This window comes from Echeneis naucrates, chromosome 19 (genome assembly GCF_900963305.1).
Source record: "Echeneis naucrates chromosome 19, fEcheNa1.1, whole genome shotgun sequence".
In the NCBI taxonomy this organism is placed as follows: Eukaryota; Metazoa; Chordata; class Actinopteri; order Carangiformes; family Echeneidae; genus Echeneis; species Echeneis naucrates.
This window is the reverse complement of record NC_042529.1, coordinates 16,922,672-16,946,676: the sequence shown is the minus strand read 5'-3', so window position 1 is coordinate 16,946,676 and position 24,005 is coordinate 16,922,672. Positions and strand designations below refer to the sequence as shown.

The following is a 24,005-nucleotide window of genomic DNA, read 5'->3' as shown; positions in this document are numbered from 1 at the left end:
TCACTGTAAAACACAATTAAATGGTTATTAGTTAATCACGATATCACAGAGCACACAACCAAATTAATTAAGAGAAGAACATTTTCATGCATATCTTGACTGGTTGTGGAAAATCAGAAATGTATGACTATGGACTGTGCATTAAGTTTCTCTTTCTTTTTCTTTTCACAGTTTTCTTTAATAGTTATAGGCAACAACCAAGCACATAGATTACGCTGCTCAGGCAATATGCCATTGATTCTGGTGGTTCGTCATTCAGGTGGTGCTGTTGTTACATAATTGGAATAGTTCATTGTCCGGTGTAAATTCTATCTCGTAGAAAAATGGGGATGTTTTGCAGTCTCTTATTTGATCGGAATATCCAATTTTTTATGATATCAATCCTTGTCTCCTTGTTGGCCTGGATGCATTCTAGATTGGCAATTTACATTTGTTGCCTGATAATGTTATCAGGCCAACCCAAGTGGAGGGTTAGAGAAGGGGTACCTCTCTGCAGGGTTAGGCAGGTTTATGCTGATTTGTGGTATGAACTGCAATTTATTGTTTTGAGAAAGCAGGGTCTTTCGAGGCACTTAGCAGAGATCTGGGAAATCTCTGTGGAGGTAAGAGTCTCTTTAAAGTCTGAGGGGTGTGGGAGATTGGAATCTCCACCCCCCCATTTCCAGACTTCACAACACTGATTACAATTTCAAAGTTTAGTGTAGTGTAGTTTGTACCGTCTAATAGAGATGTCCTTAATAGAAGGAAAGCTGCCGGCACTGAGCTATTGAGGCCAGCCTGCCTCATCCTCCTGGGGAAATGGAGGCATTGATGGCCCTTCTTTATGATGTTAGAGGTTTTTAGTGTCCATTTCAAGTCTCTTCAAATGTGGAGTCCAAGGTATTTGAAGCTGTGGACATGGTCCAGGTCCATGGTCAGAAATGTTTCCAATAAATTGCAGGATGTACAGAAGAAACCACAAGTAAGATATGCAAGGACTTGTTTGAAGTCTTGACCTTAAAGCCTCTAAGTTGACAAGAAGGGTTTTGGTTACTTCCCTCTCATCTCATGGTAGAAGTTAGTCTCTTCCCTTCCATGTAATGTACTAATTGTATCAGTATGGACTCTCATGATTACTGTAAGATATATCTTAAATTGATCCCCTGATTGTTCTTGTGGTGATACCATTAGTTTGATATTTTTAATTTTGAGCAAAATGCTCAAATATTGTTATAAGATCAGACTATGTATTAACGAGGGAGGGAGAGTTTAAAAACTGTCACAAAATAGCTTGCATTCTTTACTGACATATTGCCAACAGCAGACTGTTCTCTATGTTTGATAACAATAATGTCTTTTTTTTGTTTTTCTGGCAGGATTTTGATGATTTCATTTTTGCATTCTTTGCCATTGAAATGGTAATCAAGATGGTGGCTTTGGGGATTTTTGGCAAGAAGTGTTACCTTGGAGACACATGGAATCGCTTGGACTTTTTCATAGTATTGGCTGGGTGAGTTATACAAGTACACACCTAATACATACACAAATACATAGATGGAAAAGTCTACATATTGTAGGTTTGCACAAGACGCAACTACAACAACTACAATGTTATAAATGTTTCCATCTTGGAACGTAATTGTTGTTAGTACTATATATTTTAACAACCTGCAGGATTTTTGTTGTCTGTTGCCCCCAGAATCTACTTTGACATTGGAGTTGAAAAGTTTTGTTGCTAGAACTACCTTTTATGTAACATCAGGCCATGGCACTTCACTGTAAATACTACTGGGTTTGTTATTGAATATATTGACCCTAAATGTCTATTAAAATCCTTTAAATTATCTATTTGAAGGAAATACCATCATTAACTCCTAATTATTTTGAATCTGGCTCAGTATGAAAGAATTGGATCAAAGATTATTTAATTAGAATATGATTTGCACCTACACAATTGGAACTGTAATCTAGGGATTACACACATACAAATAAGTTCTCAGAGTAGTTTAACTAAACACTTTTCCAAAGATAGCCTGTAAGTTTTGCTCTAGCATTTTCATCACACTGTTTCCCCCGCTGCTTTTTAATGCTATCCTTCTGCCAGATCTTCTGATGTCCATTAGCAGGAATGGGGCACTTTTCCTTCTGTGGATGTCTGTCTGTCTGCATGTGTATGCGCATCTGTGTCTGTACATGCATGTGTATCAACAAGACAACAGTGGAAAATAAAGGAACTGTCCTCTTCAAAATAATTATATAGGGTCAGAGGTGATATGTTAATTGCTATGGGAAATGACCAGAATATGAATATAAAAAATATTGATACGATATACCAATGTTTGGAGTTGTTATAAGTGGGTAATAGTAGGAGATGATGTTCTTCAAGGTTTGTGGGACAAAGGAGTATTTAGTCTTGCCCAGCCGGTCACAAATGATAATGTCAGTTATTTGAATTTGCTAGTTGTTAGTGGCTTTAAAAGACCTGTTTTACAGAGAAATCAATTTCTTTACTTAGAGTCAAATTTGACATTATTCAGGTTTCACAGTAATTTCATTAAATGCTGGACAGCTACAAGGTACTTACTGTGCAATGTACAATACAATACTAAAAACACTGACTGAATCCATGTATCTGCGTATACTGAGTTTTTGCACTTTCTATGTGGGCCAAAAGGACTTTTGAGCAGGACTTCACCAAATTCACGACGACCGTGCTGAGTAACATTGAGACAAAGTTGTTTAATTCTTGCATTCTGGAAAACAGGAGCAAATATTTGCTTAAAGCTGTAAACAGCACAACAGTTTTGTACATAGATGACTGTTTAGCATCTGTCAAAAATGCAATTATCTGCACTGCAGATATTGAAGCACTGTGTTTCTCAGGAAGATTATTTTTGACTCAAATTGACAGACAACAACCGCAAGCTGCTAACAGCAATCACAGAATCAGTGAAGACAGACGGTGAAATCAAGTTAAATCAAAATTTATTTATAAAGCACATTTTATGCACGAGGCAGACTCAATATACTTTACAGCATAAAGAAAAGTGCTATAATCGTTTAAACATAAAGTGCAATATATTCAAATGTAAACAACATATGTGAATGACATACCCAATTTCCTTAGACACACATATGCACAAACACAGGCATACACATACGACCACCTGAGACATCAATCACTCAGTGGGCATGTAATTGCCAATAACATTGTACATTCTTGTAAAAAGTCCTTTCAAACCACAGAAAAGTTATTTTGAGTGTGTTCATTGCTTAGTTTCTGAGATACACTCATTCTTATACTGTACCAAAATCTAAAATAAATTGAAAATTTTGCACAATATGCAAAAAGATGGCATGTTCTCAAAAATAAAGAATTTACAGCAGTGCAATCCAGTGTCTAAGTCTGCCAGGTACTTATGAGGATACATATCTTTGTACAAGACCATGTTCATCCATGAAAAGTGCAATAAACTACAAAAAATAAAAAATAAAATAATAATAATAATGCGTCCACACCCCATAAATATGTGTATGGGAATGTGTATGGAGTATTTCATGAGTGTATGGTGACTGTCTGCAGTGTGTGGGCTCTGTGTGTCTAAGTGCTTTTGTGAAAAAGCAAGAGAGTAGATGACATAGAGAGAGTAACTGCAGGCTAAGTGCTCATCGCAGAAAAACTATAACTCCCTGACTCCTGATACTCCCGTATCACAGGTATTGTGATACATGGGAAAATCATGTGATAGTTCCTGTTTACAGCGAGATGGCAGATATTAGAACAATATTGTTGTTTGCGCTTTTTAGTGGATTTTTGAAAACCCATGAGTGCAAGGAAATTGCGCTCCGGGACACATTGAATGCCTGGTATTAAAGTGTCACTCCTCTGATTTCATATGAAAAAAAAAAAAAAATACTGCTCTATCTTATTTGGTTGCAATTCTACTGGCATTTAAAAATAGATATGCAAACGCTCCCGCTGGTTTAAGGTTAAGCAAACTTGATATTTACAATTCAAAACTCAAAAAAGCTGTTATTTGGGTATAAAAGTAAAGCATATAAAGTATATAAAGTATATAATTTATGTATAAAATGTAAAATCAAAACAAAGTTATATCAAGGCACTTTACACATGGTCTAGATCAAAACTCTTAATGGAAAGAGAGCATGGAGGACTTGCAAGCTTAGCACTACATTCCTTAAGGACTCTGGCAGGGATCTGATGTGGCCCAGAGGCTTTGTCTGGTTGGAGTCCTTCCAAGAGCCTCTTGATGTCCTTAGGTTTGACTGTCATGGTGTCAACAGTGCAGGTCGATTGCTTGATTTGAATCAGTTGTATTTTGAAGATGGGATTTTTGTACAAAAGCCTTGCAGAAAACCTCTGCCTTTTCTCAGAATAGACACCACAGATAAATATGGTAATTTTTATCATATTGTTTAGATAACATTTTGTTGCTATTGGAAACTAGAAAAACAGTATTGAAATTGGGATTTTCAAGTTGACTATCTGAAAATAACCTATATTGAGTCTAAAAATCTACTTCTGCCTCAGTGAAATATGTCATGGAAGTATTTTTTCAGAAAAGATATGAATAAACTCAAAACTGCTGCCAATATATCACTATCACTCAGTTCCTACTACACACATACTGTTAATACACATAATACTATGTAAACCAGAGAATTTACATATTTCAAAAACCTTTACTGAACTAATGCAGGGTACTGTGTTTATCCATCAAGATTTTTTTTTCAAAATTGTTATTTAGTGTGCTAGCATGCTAACATTTGAGCGGGTGTATTTGCACAAAACATGATGTTGAAGTAAGACTAATGGGCATGAGATTTATCATACAGTGTTGGGTCAACTAAATGTTTAAAAGTATTGGTTAAATAATGAAGATTTATCAAAGGGAGCTTGTTCTGGACTCGCACCAACAGTAAATGAAACCCAAAATGAGTAGGATAAATCTGATGGTGTTGGGATACAACTGTCCAGACTAAATTGGTGGGCTATACAAATAAAATCCAATCAAACCCCATGGTCTAGATATGCACCATAAATGTTGATTGCACACAAAAAACCTTATACATGTGCATTTCACTAAACTAGAATATCATCAAACACTTGATTTCTTTCAGTAATTCAATTCAAAAAGTGAAATGTGTGTGTCATATAGATTCATTACATGCTGAATGATATATTTGAAAGGTTTATTTCTTTTAATTTTGATTGTCATAACTTCGAGCTAGTTCTCCCAGTGCTTGTGTGGGTTTCCTGTAAATACCCTGGTTTCCTCCACAATCCAAAGACATGCATATTTAGATTAACACATAAGTATGCGTGTGACTGGTTGTTTGTGTCTGTCTGTATTTTGGCCGTGCAATTGACTGGCAACCATCACATAATGGGCCTCCATATTGGAGACTCATTGTGTTGCACTCTAATCATCTATTTCACTTACAACACCTGCAAAGACCACTGACCTGATCCCGCTAAGCGGATGAAAATGGATGTATACCTGCAAAGGTTTGAAAAAGGAATGGATTGTTGCTCAGTTGTCCAAAGTCCTTTTTTCAGATTAAAGTAAATTTAGCATTTTAGAAAGTCAACATTTCTAAGTCTGGTAGAAGAGAGGAGAGGCACAAAATCCAAGTAGCTTGGGGTCCAGTGTAAAGCTTCTGCTGTCAGTGGTGGTTTGGGGAGCCATATCATCTGCTGGTGTTAATCCACTGTTTTATCTGTCCAGGTTAAACTCAACTGTCTACCTGGAAGTTATAGAGCACTTCATGCTTCCCTCTGCTGACCAGCTTTATGGAGATATTGATTTAATTTTCCTGCAGGGCTTGGCACCTTCCCACACGACTAACACCTGTCTTAAGGATCGTGATATTCTTGTGCTTAATTGTACAGCAAACCTGCCTGCATCACAGTTCTGTCACTCAGCTCCCATTCAGTACTTTTCCACTCACTTTGCCTGCCATGCCACACCCACCTGTGAACACAGGTGCTCTTCACCTACTGCTCTCAGCACAACATATATTCACATGCTCACTCCTTTGCAAAATTGTTCTTCACCAAGACTCTCCAGCACTCATCTCTGTCATGACTCCCTGTTGCCAACCATATCTTCTGCCTCCCAGTCTGTGGAACCTGTCTTCCCAGAACTGCTTGTTGAGCTGTTCCTGAAGACACTTTTCCTGCTTCTACCCTCCACTGAGTTGAAGGCAGTATCTACAGTATTGCTCTTTTCTGCTCCCCTGTACTACTCCATAAATTCTTGGACATTCCCCAAGGCCTTCTGCTCCTACTCATCCTCCATCTGTTTATTTATCTGCTGTGGTGACCAATAAAGGTCATTAACAACTGTGAATCGCTGTTTGTCTTACATTTGGGTTTTTAAGTTCTTACTGCCTAAACCCCATAGAGAATCTTAGAGGTATTCTGAATAGGATAATGCAAGACACCAGATTGATCGCCTCCATGCCACACAGCATTGTGTGGCATGGAAAACTTAAATTTTCCAAGTTACTGAATTTTCTGTTTTAATTAGCTTTAAGTTCTTTCATTCATTCATTCTTCTACTGCTTATCCATTTCTGAGTTAGGGTCCAAGCACAATCCCAGATCCCATTGGGCAAGAGCACACCCTGGACAGGTCATCAATCCATCGCAGGGCCAGCACATACAGACAGTTAGATATGAACAACCACTCACACCCTGACCTATGGACAATTTAGAGTTACCAGTTAACTTTAAAATGCATGTCTTTGGACGGTGGAAGGAAGCTGGATGAAACTTACACAAGCACAGGGAGAACAAATCCGCAACATACTTGTTGTGGGGCAATGCCGTGCTACCAAATTGATATATTTCAAGTGTTTATTTCTTTTAATTTTAATTGTTGTAACTGACACCTAAGGGCAGCACGGCTGCATAGTGGTTAGCGCTGTTATGCTGCTAGAAACAGGAAAAGTTTTTGCAGTTTTTTGGAAAAGATGGTCAGTGTATATTACACCTGAAAGTCCATCATTTGTGTATGGAATTTCTTGCCCCCCCTTTTTTTACTCTTCACATTTCTAATGTGAAGTGATCTAAGTATTGGGTAGTGGACCCCAGGACTCTAGTTCCAGTTCTAGAGTTTGATTTCTGTTATTGTTGTCCTTTTTCTGTTTGTTTTATATATATATATGTTATCTTCCACAGTTAAAACAGCGTTGTTGTTTTTTTCAAATACTGTATTGGTCATTAATTGCTTCTATAACAGTGTTTCTAAATCCACAACATCTTGTTTGAGCTATATTTTACGAAAGCATTGCTTGACATTTGTAATTATCAGAATGTATAAATAGATATGTCAAATTTCTATAATAAAAGAATAATGACAAAAAAGGAACAGTCTACAGAATACCCCATTGTGGGTATCACAAGCAAGGCAATCAAATGCCCCAGAAGTTGGAAGGAAAACATAATTTGAAAGTTTGATTTAAAATTTTACTGTACAGTGCTAGAGCTGGAATACTGTATTTTCTTGTTCTGGGGTCCACCTCGGTTCATCTCATTATGAGCTACAATATCCTCACTCTTCAAGTGGGTTAGCAAGCTCACCATGATATTTTATTTAGGAAGACAGAGCATGATTACATTTTGAAATACAATTATTGTATATATTAAAGTAAAACTAGAAAATTCCAGGGAAATTTTGACTGCCATGGGGGGTTTTTGCTGGGATGAGATCATTATTTATTTTCCAGTGTTCAAAAGTCACTGATATTCTGGTTTGGAGAAATTACTTAGTATATTGTTACTGTAGCGCAGAATGAAATAAAAGAGTGATTACAGTCTGCTAGACCTACTAGTATGTTTAGAATGCCCCTTCTAGCCCATATAGTTGGGACAGATGTGTGATGATAATACAGATTGAACAGCTCATGTTAAGGCTTCAGCTGCTGCCTTCACTATGGCAGCAGTCGCTGAGGATCATGGGTATTGTAGGCTAATGCAATTCATTCCTACACCCTTGTACCTGTGTCATTAAAAAGCAGGTGCAGCTAATCAAGGAGATCCGCAGGTACAATCCAACCACAGGAGGGAAGGGGGAGGAGCAGACCCACAAAGCACACACACACACATACACATACACATACACTCTACAATCTGAGAAAGGCTGACATTTTCAGAAAACATGAACTGCGATTGTGTAATAACCATAGCAGCTATCAAAAAGCCTGTTTCCACCAACAGTGTTCAAAGTCTTGTGACCCGTTTAACCTTGGAACCACATTTTTGTGACAAAGTATGAGAAAATAGTGTGGCTCCAAAGAGGGATGAGTTTGATCCATTTGTTTCCAATAGAGCTGCGCTCAGAACCTGCGGTTGCCACATTAATTTGAGAATCTGCTTGGTTCAGCAGTCAAAATCCCCCCAAAATGTGGCTTCTGACAGGGTCCCACACTACTGCAAATTGTGAGAAAACTGTAACTCCAAAACTGTCCAAAAAACGAAAACACTGTGAGACAAAGAAGCTGACAAATTCTTCATTTGAATCTGATAATCCTTAAAATGAGCGATAAAGCTCAGTGCGACGAGACAGTGACATTCTTTTGAATACATTACATTACGTTCAATTGGGAACAACCCACAGGGGTTCCTGGCAGGCTCTGTGTTTTGTATGTTTTTGTACGTTTCTATGTGCAGGTATGAGAGAGCTAGGTGAGTTTTGAGTTTTTTTTTTTTTTTTTTTTATTCCCATTCATTTCCAATCGGAAATTCTTGCTGTTCTTTTGGGAAAAAAAAAAAATTCTACGCTAAAAGGAATTTGTTGATCAAGCCACACATATTAATGTATATATTGCTGGGGTTTTCTCAAAGCTGTGGGACGAGTTACGTGCCAACAATTTTGCGGAAGAATAATAAATAACTAGAAAATTCCAGGGAAATTTGTAAGTGCCACGGGGGCCTGCCACCCTCCCGTCGTACCCTCCTGTGTTCAAAAATCATCCCGATCGCATTTTGGTTTGGGCAACCGATTTCGTTCAATTCAATTGTTTGACAGATATGACTTTGACCTGGATGAATGAGAATATGCACAGGATGAGAGTGAACAAATGAGTCTGCTGAACGTACTAGTATGTTCAGTAGGGCCCTCCTAGCCCATATATTTAGGACAGATGTGTAACGATCAGTTTTGCCAGCTCCTCGGTAAGGAAAGTCAAACAGTTATTTTTTCATGCTTCTCTCACTTAAGTGAATGAGCAGCTCCACTCTGGCTTTGACGAAAAAGTGAAAAAGTGTTCTGCAGTTTAACAGAAATAGCAGTAGCAACAGTTCATCAGCTGCTCTCATGTCAGAGGAGTCAGGGATGAGTACATCGATTTGTCAATGTTTCTTTGTTTGTGTTTCTGTATTTATTTTTGTGCATGTGTTTGTATATCTTTGCGTGTCTGCGCATGTCTGTAAATGTGTTTTTGTATGTATGTATGTGCTTATGTATAGGGCTGTTTGTCTGTATATTTGTGTCTCTTTGTATATGTCTGGCTGTGTTTTTGTGTGCCCATCTGTCTATATGTGTGTGTTGTGTCTTTATGTATGTGTATGCATCTGTATATCAGTTTCTGTGTGTTCTGTAGTCTAACACAAATGTCAGTAGTAACAGTTGATCAGCTGCTCTCATATCATCAAACTACGAGCGCTCAAAGGAGCAGTCAAATTCACTTTTTCATCAAAGTTAGAGTGGAGCTGATCGTTAACTTGCGCAAGAGAAGCATGAAAAAATAGCCATCATTTTCATTTTAAACTTGAGCTCACGGCCAAACCGTAAAAAGGAGACAAATTATTTTTTGGCAAAATGTAGATGTAGGTGTTGGGATTCATAAAATGTGATTTTGAGAGGTGAGCTCTTCACAAAAGTTAAACAGGGGAACCCAGATTGACAGCCACACTTGTTTCTGTCCCAATTAAACATAATGTAATCCAAGGTTTTTTTCGACACAATCTCACTCTGTCCTCGCACTGTGCTTACTCACTCATTTTAAGGAGTTTTTTTATAAAAAAAAGAATCAGCTATGTGTGAACCCGTTGGAAATGGAGCAAACCCGCCCATCTTTGGAGCCACACTGCTTTGTCATACTTTGTCACAGAAACGTGGTTCAAAGTTTAAACGGGTCACAAGACGTTGAACTCTGAGTGAACTAGAGTGGAGGAATCTTCAGTTCGAGTGCGTCGGTGAGCTGATGATTATCGGAAAAATTATTTGTAAATCGCCATCACATGCACATAGTTTGAGGAATGTGCGTCATTTTCTCCAAAGTGGTCGAGATTCTTGCCCTCTCTTGAAAATTGTGTTAACTTAAACAGTAACTTAAACAAATTTGAACTGTGCCCTTGTAAATGACTTGCTCAACCCTCGTCTCTGTTATTTCTCCCCATGTATTTTCCTCTAGCAGGAAGGAGAGGAGTTCACATTTTCATATATTTTTTAAATCGCTCCCTGTGAACCTGTGAACTAATCCTATTTTTGCATTTTTGCTCCTGCCTGACGTCTCTGTGCCTTCTGCCAGATGATTATGTGTTTTGCATTTTTTCTTTCACTTCTGTTGGATCCATGCTCGGCCTGAGGCCTTAGTAAAGAGACTTTGGCTTTAAGCTGTGATTCAGCACTTGAGTCCTTGTGTACATAACAGTAGAACAGACTAAGCAGAATTCCAACACTCCACTTCCACTCTCTTGTCGAAAAGCAAGGCACCGCACTCCACACCCATCAGACAGAAATGGCCTCAGTGACAGTAGTTACAAGTTCTGGCCAACAGTGTGAATCAAATCCAGCTACAGGCCATGGCACCTTCCAGTCAGACAATTTTGCCACCACCTATCCCGCCGCCTGTTCCTCTGGTGCCGCCACCAAGTCGTGAGCCAGATCTGCCTCCTCCCAGTCGCTACAGTGGTGAACCCAGCCTTTGCCGCTCATATTTTGCACAGTGATGTCTTGTTTGAGCTGCAACTTTCCACCTTCCTATCTGATCAATCGATCCAAGGGCTAGGGAGTGGGGCACTTCTGAGTGGTAGGCTAACTCGCCTGTCTGTGTGGTAGGTCAGTCTCTGATTACACTATTGACTTCCGCACCGTGGCTGTCAAGTGCTCCTGGAATGAGGATGCTCAATATGATGCCTTCCTAAATGGACTTTTCGAGGACATTAAGGATGAACTGGTTACGTGTGAGCTACCCGTCACATTAGATGCCCTTGTTGACACCTGGTTGGCTGAGAGACAGAAGGTGAGACTTTCCAGGTGTCCTCAGTTACCGGTCCCCAGGCAACGAGCAGTTACTGAGCCGTCTCCTAGTCCCTCATGCCCTGAGCCCATTGAGGTGGATCGGACCCATTTATCCCCAGAGAAACAATGGTGCTCCTGCCTTTCCTGCAGTCACCCGAGACACCATGTTGCTGCTTGCCCACTAAAAGACAGCACTCGCCAGTAGGATGGGAGTTACTGTGAGTCATCTACCATTCTCTGAATCTTCTGCTAAACATGCCCTCTTAATGGGGAATCTACAGTGGAGAGGTCACCAACTGGAGGTTGTGGTGCTGATGACAGCATGATTGACACCACTTTGGTCTGGCAGCTGGGCATCAACACAAAGGAGCTGCCCCAGGTGAAGTAAGCCAATGCCCTCAACGGCCCACTTCTTGCTGGAGCTAGGTATAGTAGTAAACCGGTCACACTATTGATTTCTGGTCACCACTGCAAAAAGATCTCTTCTGATTGACACCCCTCAAGTTTCTATTGTTTTGGGATACCCCTGGCTTGTTAAACACAATCCCCAGGTTGACTGGGCCACTATAACCATTTCAGGGTGTAGTGCCCTCTGTTTGTTGCACTGCCTTTGGTCCAGTGGTGCTGTAAATATCTAGTAATGCAATTTGGGTTGACAAATGTCTCTGCTGTCTTTCAGGCCCTCATCAATGACGTGCTATGAGTGATATGAGTGTATCTAGATGATATTCAGATTTTTTTTTTAAGTCATGGCAGGAGCATGTGCAGCATGTGAGACAGGTTCTGTGACACCTGCTGGAGAACCAACTTTATGTGAAGGCCGAAAAGTGCGAATTCCATTCGGACATAGTGTCCTTCATGGGGTTTGTTGTGTCTGCAGGCAAGCTGGAGATGGACCCCACCAAGGTCAAGGCCGTGGTGGAGAGGCTCCACCAACCCACTTGGTGGGTTTTCTAATTTTTATAGGAGATTCATACGCAATTACAGTTCCATTGCTGATCTCCTAACCACTCTTACCTTCTCCCAAGATCCCCTTTTTCTGGTCTGCTGCTGCTGAGGAAGCCTTTTGTCACTTTAAGAGATCCTTCAAATCTGCCCCAATCCTTATTACACCTGATCCTCACCTCTAGTTTGTGGTTGATCCGGATGCTTCCGATGTTGGTGTCAGGGCCATCCTGTCACAATGCTCTCCTAAGGATAGTAAGTTGCATCCCTGTGCCTTTTTTTCTCATCGTCTGCCCCCCCCCAGAGAGAAATTACGATATCGGCAATCGTGAGTTGCTGACAGTGAAGATGGCGTTGGAGGAACGGAGGCACTGGCTGGAGGGGGACAGATCATAAAAATCTTGAATACATCAAGATGGCCAAGCATCTCAACTCCAGGCAAGTCACGTGGGCACTATTCGTTTCACGCTTCAATTTCACCCTCTCTTATTGTCCAGGTTCAAGGAACGCTAAGCCGGATGCCCTGTCCTGCGGTTTTTCCTCAATTAGGGGGAATCCTCCAAACCTGACACGATCCTGCCCAGCCAGTATTTCATTGCTACTGCCCAGCTTTTCATTGGGCAAAGAGTTTTGGAAGCCCTCTACTACTCTGCTTCTGAAGCTACCTTCAGCCAGAGAAACTGCTCATCTTCTTGTGCAACATGTTTTCAGGCAACATGGGTTACCTACCTCTGTGGTCTCTGATAGGGGACCTCAATTCACCTCCCATTTTTGGTAGACCTTCTGTATCCTCATAAGCACATCAGTGGATCTGTCATCAGGCTTCCATCTGCAGAGTGCTGGTCAATGATCAAGCCAACCAGCACCTTGAGACTGCCCTCTGCTGCCTAGTCAGCCAAAATTCATCCTCCTGGAGTCAGGTCCTCCCCTGGGTCGAGTATGCACATGCTTTACCTGTCACCTCTACAGGGCTCTCTCCATTTGAGATGTCATCGGGTCTGGCGACATCCTTGTGGCCAACTCCTGTGGTTCTCAGCCAGAAGGAACAAGCAGATCACCATTGCTCTGCTGCTCTGCTGTTACCGAATGGGACCAAGGGTCACTTCTGCTCAGCCTGAGACCTTAGTAAAGACACTTTTGCTTGAGTCCTTCCATACATAACATTTAGGTTACTTTTCAGTAAGCAGAACAAAATTAATTTGGCTCTCATTAGGGGCAGCGATTGTTTTTACATGAAGTATTTTTCAACAGTCATCAATTATCATCTGCTTTTAAGATTGCTTATGTGACCCTGCTTCACGGAAAATTACCCTAATATTTGTATTACATCACTCTGGGATATATAGAATGCCAGTGGTATCCAAATATGAATGTTCTCACCAATATCCTAATAATGTTCCTGTAAATTTCCCTTACCAACAATGTTACATCATGCTGAATTTTCATCTTTAGTGTTATAATTAAATTGAACATTATTCTTCTGACATTGTATTCAGCCATTTTCATTCTGCAAGGGTTTGCTATGTTGCCCTAACTAGGAGTAATCATTGTATTTGTTGTGTTAACATCGACATAATTGCTTGGAGCAGTTATAACAATAGTTCAACATTTTGAAAAATGTACTAAAAAATGTATGTTACTGTATTCCGATCTTGCAAAGCAGTAACTCACATTTATACAACAACAGACAACAAATGGCTTAGCTTAGAGAATGAAAGTGGCTAGCTTGACTCAATGTGAAGGCAACAAAATGTGACAATTACCAAATGTAAAAATCATGATCATGTTACATATATCTAAACTAATCCAGACTGCAGAAATTCATGAGTTATGTTTTTTTATGCAAATCTATGGGACTTTGTTTTAGTCACATGTAAAACCATTTTCCCTACACTATGGAGGAAAGAAATAGACAAAAAGACAAGCTCAAAGACGATAATAACAGCATCAAGCATCAAGCCTGTAACAATAGCATTTCGCTGTTCTTACTAAATATGAGCCTATTCTTCATTTAACCTACTTACTAGGTATACTATTGTACTTCTTAGTTGTAGTGACATAATGAAGTTTTAGTACATGAAAGCCAGAAATAATTATTTCATACGTTCAGCAGGCCAATTTTCTCAATTAATAACAGTTGATTCAATAAAATGTTATAAAATTGCATAAAATTGGTGAAATTTTCTGAATCCTTGATAGATTCCTTTCAAAACTTTTACATTTTCATTCCATTTTAATTTTTTCTGAAGAACAGTCCAAAAGCTAAAATTCACTTTAATTTTTTTTTACTGAGAGAAAAGTGACAATTCTTTAAAATTGCAAACAGGAAAAGAGGTGCTATTTTCTTAAGTGAATAAGTAACTTCTTAGAGTTGACATGATTAATGCAATGATTAATAAATGGAAGAATAGGGGTTTTTTTTTGGTGGGATTTGAAAAAAAACAAAACATACAGGAATACTGTATTTAGTAATGTATCAATGCACTTCAAAAAGGTTGTGAAATAATGTTTAACACTGGTATAATAGAGGCTGAGATAAACTAACTTTAGTCCCTAATATGAGAACACATTGAAGTAAAAAAAAGTAAAAATCCCTTTCAACATAAAAAAATTTTCACATACTCTCTTTATAGAAGCTAATTGTGGTGTATGATATTTTCTTTAAAATCCTGCTTGAACTATTTGGAACTAAAAAATGATTGACTGGTTATCCATGTCAATTATTTTTCTGTGATTCCTGAAGGCTAATTTTTACTCATTTATCTTCAACTGCTTTCGGGTCATGGGGATGCAATCCCAGCTCACACTGGGCGAGGGCAGGGTACACACTGGAAATGTTGCCAGTCCATCACAGAGCCAGCAGGGCCAAATACCCGGAGTAAACCCCTGCAGGCAGGAGGAGAACATGCCCCACATAGATTTATCCTTCCATCTTCTACTGCTTTTCCATTAACGTGTCACGGGATGCTGGAGCTAATCCCAGCCAACATTCTGGGCAAGAGGTAATTAACTTAAAACTTAATTCCATACTTTCCAGGCTTGCTTGGTGTGGGCTGATGGAAAGGACAGCGACCTAGGAAAACATAAATAGAGGAAACCAATTATTTATTTCCCTTTTATCTATGGAAGTGCATAAGAAATGACAAATGAGGGGAATCAGATGTAAAGAAGTGATTAATTAGTATAACAATAAAAGACAATTTTTACCTCTGAATGGAACCAGTCTTTCGTCCATTGTGACGAAAGGACCAGGATTGTACATGAGAGGCAGCAATGCAGTTTGGTGTGGCATTAAAGACCAATAGATAGAATTGTTTTTGGATAAATCTCCCTTGCTGTCTGTGCCTCTCCGTCAGAGTCTTCTTCATTCGAAGGGCTGTGATCAGAGTTTTCCCCCACATTATTGCAGTACTGTGCAATATTCCACAACAAGTATTTCTAATGTCAATGTATATTTATTTATATTTGTATTTTTTCTTTTGCTTTTCCCTTAACATGTGCTGCTGTACTCTCACTCACTGAAATGGCACCTTGGGTACCTTTATAATGTTATGAACCCCACAACAACATCCTGACAACCCACAATTTTTCTCCTTTGTTGATTAATTTGTTAAATTGAAGGTGCTTTTGCTGACAGATGCAGATCTTGTGTCTGTGTCAAGGCACCCTCTGACCTCTAGATGACTTCTATTCCTTGTGTGCCCCTTGTCCTTGCCCTTGTCTATGATCACTGATAAGCTGTTTTACAATTACACTTTTTCATGATCCCCGCCATGTGCCTTCAAAGACTAGCAGGTGTCTGCCTCTACATCTACATGTGGAGGGACACAGACAGGGTCAGGGAACTTGAACTCTGGAACCTCTGCCCCATAGAAACCACACACAGACATGGCCTGTAGAGTTTCACAGTTTCAAGATTCCCTGAAAGCACTATTCTCCTTAATTTGACACACACTGGTGGAGTTAAAATCCATCTGAAAACCTGAAAAGGTCAAATTTAACCCTGATCGGACTCAGTGTGCAGAAATTTGAAGCAATTGTGCAAAAGCATAACATTTAAAAATAATTCACTTTTGAGTAATTTGGGTCACTTTAGAAGACGTAATCAAATTTCAGGCTAAAAGAATGATTTTTAGGGTATTTTTCCTGCTGTCAAATGTCAAAACAGGTCAAATTTGGCCCGTATGATCTGTTACGGTTAAGCACTGCCCCTCTAACCTCCCATCACAGCCTAAAAGAGCCAATAAAGAGGGGCTAGAGAGGCTGTTAAGTGCCTTGCACTGCATGCTGTTCTTTTACGTATTGTGAATGCCACATCCTGACAAGTGATTCATGACACGTCTTTTGCTTGTTTGATGGTTGATAGTACAAGGGTGTATGTAAATATGATGTAAAGTATGTCAGATGTATGTGAATGCATGGTGTTGTCCACATACCACCACATGCAACATGTGTCTTTAACTTCCTGATGTTGTAGTTGCAGTCCAATTAGCTCTTGAATGAAAACTTGTCTCCCAGAACACACACACCACTGTGGTCTCTAAAGACAATAGCCAAAATATGATTTTTAATATTAATATTATAAGATTAATTACCTCTTGTCCAATGATAGTGGAGGAGCATGCAATATATAACTGACTTATTACCATAAAATTTTCTCTGACAAATTCCAGATGATAAAGCATGTCTTGCAGTATCATCTGTGAAAGCAGTAAAACTATTTGGTGTATGTTAACACGTATTTTCCATCTCTCTCCACATGCTGCAGGATGCTGGAGTACTCCCTCAATCTGCAGAACGTTAGTTTTTCAGCGGTTCGGACAGTTCGCGTGCTGAGACCACTTAGAGCCATCAACCGAGTGCCAAGTGAGTACAGACCTTTTTGTCCTTATACTCCAGTTCTCTATCCATATACGTTAGATCTGAGAGCACACTGTCCTCTAATATCCCAACAAGTATCACTCCCTCTGGACTCACAGATTTATTCATTCATTCATCTTCAACGTTTCTGGGTCACGGGGGTGCTACAATTGCAGCTCACACTGGATGAGGGCGAGGTACACCCTGGGCAGACCAACACACAGAGACAGACAAACAACCACTCACACTCACGCTCAGACCTACATACAATTTCGAGGCACCAATTAACCCAAACATGCATGTCTTTGGGAGGAAACCGGAGTACTTGGAGGAAAACCATAGGGTGAACATGCAAACTCTACACAGAAAGACCCCAGGCTGGGGCAAATTGATCCATCCATCTTCTACCACTTTTCAGTTTCTGGGCCATGGGATGCTGGAGCTAATCCCAGCCAATGTTCCAGGCGAGAGATGGGATACACCCTGTCCAGACACCAGTCCATCACAGGGCTAACACACAAAGACAAATAGACAAACAACCACTCATGCTCGCATTCAGACCTGCACACAATTTAGAGTCACCAGTTAACCTAGACATGCATGTCTTTGGACAGTAGGAGGACATGTAAACTCTGCACAGAAAGGCCCCAGGCCCAGGAACCAAACCCACAACCTTCTTATTGTGGGGCAACAGCGCTAACCACTATGTCACCATACTGCCCCCACATGGATTTAATTAAATCAAAAACCAAATGCCAGACTGTAAATTACGTACTGGAATTAATTGTGTAATGAGGATTGACAGAATCCAAAGGCAGCAGGTTACAGTAGGTACAGTCCTGCAATACCTTCTTTGGCAAAAACAGAGGATAACAGCACAGATCAATTTACAGATTGGCACAGTGTCTCTTAAGGCTTGAGGGAGCCAACTTCTGGGACTCCATTTGCAAAGGTAAAAGAGTGGTCAACAGTCACACTTTCTGGCCAGCTGAGCATCTTCATCAACAGGCTGGGAACCAAACCTGCGACATCATTACTGTGGGTTGACAGCGCTAACCACTACACCACTGTGCTGCCCACAAATGAGCTATTAGTATTTATATCCCTCTGACAGAGAGCCTCGGATCAATTGAACCATTGATTCCTGTGACTTTCAGCAGCAATGATTTTATGAGCTTTCAGCAATCAGAAAAAAATATCATCAGCTCTTAATCACAATTAGCAGTAATCTGCTATCAAATACAGCAGTTTTTAAATGAAGCTAAATCTTAATCTGGACTCTATTTCAGCACGCAAATCTCTTTGAGATAGTTTCTATAGTTTCATTAACCAAATCAACTATTCTCATACATACGAACGAGGCTGTTTTAAGATGTTTTTCAATTAATTAACACATACATTCTGGATCTACATTGGGTCCTGGTTGAATTCATGCATGATTCTCATGTGAGTCACGTGTCATTTTAGAGGAAGAGTAAATGTGTTTTCATTAGATCAAAATAAATGTAATAGCACAAATAAAAGTACTAAATTACTCTCAATTAAAAAGGAATAGAAACACTAAAAAACTCTATTAATAAAGTTTTTTGTATGCTAATGAGAGTCACAACAACTTAGGCTCATTAACTAAACAAAGGGAAGGTGTGAAGGGTTTTTCTTAGTGTGTATGTGTATGTATGTGTTTGCAAATGACAATGGACAGGGAGGAATTGTCTTGAGGACGGTAACTCGCAGAAAACATGCGTTGGTCCGTGCATTGCCTCAGGCTCCCTATTGAAACTGTCCAGTTGTTGGATGAGACAGGGACAGTTTGTGTGTACTCCTAAACAACCACCCTATATTGAGCAAATTACACAAGAAGCTTTATGATTCTTTTTCAATTCACAAAATCATTTTGTAAAGCTATAAAAACTGATCTTTGCACATTTTTTTTTTGTAAAAATCCTCTCTGAATTATGGAACTGATTAGAATAATTTCTTCTACCTAATATGCTTGTATGGACTTTGAAACTTCTGTGCACTGTGCTTCTGTGTGGACTGTGCATAACTGTTTCTCTCCCTCTGGTTAGCCATGGCTGCTGAGAGCAAGGAAAATCACAACCTCAGACGACTTATTCTTAATTAATAATTATTCATATCATATTATATATATATATATATATATATATATATATATATGTATCGACCTTGTACAGACATTCTGTCGACGTCACAACCAGATGTCCCGAAAATATCAAAAGAAGACATCAGCAAAACTTTAATTCTGCACTTGCGGGAGACATCTTTTCAACTTTGAACCAAAACGTGTGAAAGATATCGTATTATTGTTGGCTTGCTCAGTGGGTACATTGTGGTCAAACGTGGAATTTTGTAAAACCTTTTGAACGGCATTTAAATACTATGCTTCCACTTACCAGTTGTGACATACATTTCACACAATGCCTGAATCTCACTCCCCCCAAGTGAAGTGTCGATTCTTATTCAGCACCAACTGTCGTCCATATGACTTTATCTTCAGGTTGTATACAACAGGCTTTAAAGATTATGAACAAAAACCCCAGAGGTTTTGGTTAACCTCTCTTTCAGTTCTAAAATCCTCGAAAAAGCTGTTGCCAATTATCCAAATATGGGAATATCTGCCTACCAATGGCTTGTTGGAAGAGTTACAGAGTAAACCATAGTGCAGTAATAGCATTGATAAAAGTTGCCTATTATATTCTGATGGCTTCAAGTAGCAGAAACACCTCCATACTGTCCTGTTAGATCCCAGTTGTGCAATTGACACCATTGGCCATGATATTTCACTTCAGACTGGACCATGAAATTGGGATTAAAGAAACACACTAACATGGTCTAAATCATATTTAAGAGCATAAGAATATTGATTTATCTAAATATGTGGAGAGCTTTGCAGCATCCAACACCTTGTCAGTATTAATTCCAAAATTAGTGACAGTAATGGTATGGTATGTATGATACACATGCATGGGGGAGAGAGAGAGGAGAAAGAGAGGTGTGCAGTGCATCCCCCAGCAATCAAGGCCTGTAGAAGCATTACAAAAGAGGAATCTAACTTTAAGTTGTATTCATAAAATTTGTCAACAAGGAAAGTTTTAAGCCTGATCTTGAAAGTAGAGAGAGAATCTATCCCCTGGACTGAAACTGGGAGTTGGTTCCATGGAGGAGGAGCCTGATAACTGAAAGATCTGATCAGATCTCCTGATTTACTCTTGGAGACTCTTGGAACCACAAGTAAACTTAAAACTAGAGAGCAAAGTGACTGACTGGAACAATGAGGAACTATGAGCCATGTGCAAAAGTAAAGTCCAGGAAATGGAGATAGTGTGGCACAATGAGGAAACACAGAGGAGCTGAAGACAAGTTTAAACTTTATTCCTCAACTTCCACTCCAAGCTGATTCAGGAAAACAGCTCACCTGAAACCCAACCCACAATCCTGAAGCAGGCCCCTTAGTGTCCCCTACATCCCCCCCCCCCAAAAAAAGACCAAGAACTCAGTCTCTCACTGGGGCCTTAGGCTGCCTACCATAATAGCTTGGTCATCCCTCAGCCAAAATAGCAGGTGGAACACTGTCCAATGCAGGCTGAGAAACAGAACTGCCAGCCTGTGAAGACACAGCTGAAGTCTTGGAAGGAGGGTGATGGGAAATTGGACCACTATTCAACGTGACAGGCTCTCTATGCTTACCCATATCCGTCTTAAAAGCTATAGGATTAAGATTTAGGACTTGTCTTGAGAACCCGAAAAAGGCTATCGTATGGTGGTTGGAGGGGCGAGCGATGAGCATCATGCCAGAAAAAGAGTTTGTGAAGCTGAACTCAGGCAAAAATTTCACAGGAATGTGAAGTGGCTGAACAAGCACCAGCTCAGTTGGTAAAGCATCATGGTCCTCCTTAGGAGCAATGCAATCCAAGCATAACCCAAGGCAAGTGGTCCATCCAATACCATCAGAGAGCACAGCACACACCACAGCGGGTGGTGCTTGCCAGGCACATGGAAAAGTCCTGGATGTTTGGGATGGTCTAGGAGTTTTTCAAGTGGCAAAATCCACCACACGGGCACCATGACTCATCCACCTTGGGCACCATGTGAAACAATGAGGCCCAGGAGCTGTTGGAACGCCTCACTGTACCACAAGCACTCCTCTTTAGCTGTGGGATGTGCGCGAAACTGACCGTCCCCGGTGCTTCGGTGGAACGGTGGAAAAGGAAAATGCCAGCAAATGCTGGAAAACCTCACCTGATGCTACACAATTAGCATGTGTTAATGGCCCAGCTCCCCTGTCTCTCGTGGAAAAGTATGGGAAGTTACAGCGTCAATTAAATGGTGATAAACAATTGGGTTGAGCCAGACGCTGCGGCTGAAACAAGATTGATTATTTATTTTTTTCCCATTTTTTAAGAAGTGGTAATTGGATTGAGCAACCTTTTTTAATTTTTTTTTTCAGAGTATAGTCAAAATCAGCAAACGTGTGGTCTATGAATGGTTTTGCACTTTGCATGGGTGTACTTGTCAGAAGTGTGAAAACCAGCATAGGCATTTTTAGTATAAAAAATCATTCAATCAGTCAGTTTGCAGTTGTATCTCGTTCAGATCAAAATTGTTATTTTCTTGGCTGTGACTAATTCAAGCAAAGGAGCATCCTAACAGCTCAGCACATTACACTTCTTGCAAACTGTTGCTTACTTTGTGCAGGTATGTTTGGATTTTGTTTGATTAAGGAAGAATGTATGTGTGCCTGTATAGCTCATGCTGTCCATGGAAATAATGAGAGGGATGGAACTTCTGTTGCAGCTCTGTTAGCGTGTATGAGCAGCTGAATGTATAACAATACCCATTCTTGATCAGTTCAGGGTAATTATGTTCATAAAGTATTCTGCTAAAAGTAAGGCAGCTGCAAATTACCATGTAATCTTCACAAACACTTAGGTGTTTCTTGGTGCACTGTTGTGTGTGGGCCAACTATTTGAGCTTGCCCTTGTCTCTTCACTCAGGTATGCGTATCCTGGTGACTCTCCTGCTGGACACCCTGCCTATGCTTGGTAACGTGCTGCTGCTCTGCTTTTTTGTCTTCTTTATATTTGGGATTGTGGGTGTCCAGCTGTGGGCCGGTCTTCTAAGAAACCGCTGCTTTGTTGAAGACAACTTCTCATTGTAAGTTACACTCAAAATGTTGCCATATTGTTTGTGTTCTGCCACTGAGTTAAAAGCTTTTTCTATTATTACTATTGTTATGCTTATGTTATTTTATAATTATTAGTTTTTTTCTTATTTGATTGATTTTGAATTTGAAGTATTTTTGTAGATTGTATCAAAAACCTGCAAAATATTTAAAGCTACTACGCACATCCTGCAAGCAAATGACACAAAAAAGTCAGCATAGACACTCATACAATAAACAAAGGACTTCTCATTAGTCATATTTGTTTGAAGGTGAATCAATTAAAATCATTTGTAGTCAATGTTAACCTATCAAAAATTCTTTTTTAGGAGGCTTTTAGTTTAGTCAGTAACTGGCAGATCGGCAGTTAGGAAACAAGGAGAGAAAGAGGAAAATTACCCGCAGGGTAGGTCTCTGGCTAAATTAAAACCAGGCATGCTGTGATTACATGGCACATACTCTAAACCACAAACTAACCAGGTGACAACAGAATCTGCTCGCAAACAGTGATAGGCACTGTAGCATTCTTCAGTTTACTGAGATTATGAGCAGCCGCTTTACATGGCAGTTTTGTTCAATGTTGGCAAACTTTAGACAGATGATGCTGTGTGGGTGACATTGCCCAGTTAGGCCAGGCTATGTGGTCTTTATCTTAACCCTAACCCTAACCCGCAGATCAAACGGGACATTATTGTGTCAATGTCCTGTAATATGAATTTATTTGTCTCACATGATAGAAAGTGTGTTGGAATTGTTCTATGTTGTACTGTATGTCTGGATTTATAGTTGATCTAAAGAAAAATACTATACTACACTAAATAACAGCACAAAAGTCAAAACCATGTATAATATACAGACTTTTTCCACTATCCTAACATTAACCCAAACACAACCCCCTCCCCCCCTGCCCCACCCTAATCTTAACCCTTTCCCTCCTCCTTTTCCTCCCCCAAATCCTAACCTTAACCCCCCCCCCCCCCTTTTTTTCTCCCCTCCCTTCTCTTATCCAACCCTGTGACCCCAACCATAACTTTAACCTCTCCCCTGCTCTTTCCCCCACCCCCTCTTTTTTCCCTCTCTCTCCCTTTTTCTCTTCTTCTTCTCTCCTCTTCCTCCCCCTACAAAAAAGGAAAAAACATTTTATAAAGTGAATATGCCACCTGTGCCAGAGCTGCTCAGAAAAAAACAATGAGCCTCTTGTCCCCTAACCTTACCCTACATAACTACAGTAATCATTTCAACATTATCTTTTCTTCCTTCTTTAAGCCCTCTGTCTGTGAAGTATGAGAAGTTGCATGAGTACTACCACACTGAGAATGACGATGAGAGCCCCTTCATCTGCTCTCAGCGCCGAGACAATGGCATGAGGGACTGCAGTTCTGTGCCCAAGTTGTATGAGGGAATTCTGCAGTGCGACTTGGACATGGACTCTTACAACAGCACTGATAACACTACTTGTGTCAACTGGAACCAGTACTACACTAAGTGTTCTGCTGGTCCGTTTAATCCTTTCAAGGGAGCCATCAATTTTGACAACATCTGTTTTGCCTGGATTGCCATCTTTCAAGTAAGACACTTATTCAGCGAGTGTTACTTACCAAGCAGTTAGGTAATGAGGTAACATGGAGTTTCATGGACTATTTGTTTTATTTACACAAACAATACCAAGCAAGCCTCAGTGAGACATAGCTACTCAAGATAATACCTAATCAAGTTGCTAACTGAACAATATGAATAACACTTTAGGCTTTTTAGTAGCACAAACGA

General features: G+C 39.9%; 1 protein-coding gene across 1 annotated transcript in view; it reads left to right on the top strand.

Annotated features, from left to right (window-relative positions):
* The window catches only part of cacna1g (calcium channel, voltage-dependent, T type, alpha 1G subunit), a 230,136-nt gene that overhangs the window by 100,946 nt on the left and 105,185 nt on the right, over positions 1–24,005 (top strand). Inside the window, exons 5-8 of the mRNA XM_029527030.1 lie at positions 1,356–1,489; positions 16,965–17,062; positions 22,072–22,231; positions 23,505–23,805. Coding sequence (XP_029382890.1) covers positions 1,356–1,489; positions 16,965–17,062; positions 22,072–22,231; positions 23,505–23,805 — 693 coding nt within the window. The remainder of the gene's footprint in view (positions 1–1,355; positions 1,490–16,964; positions 17,063–22,071; positions 22,232–23,504; positions 23,806–24,005) is intronic.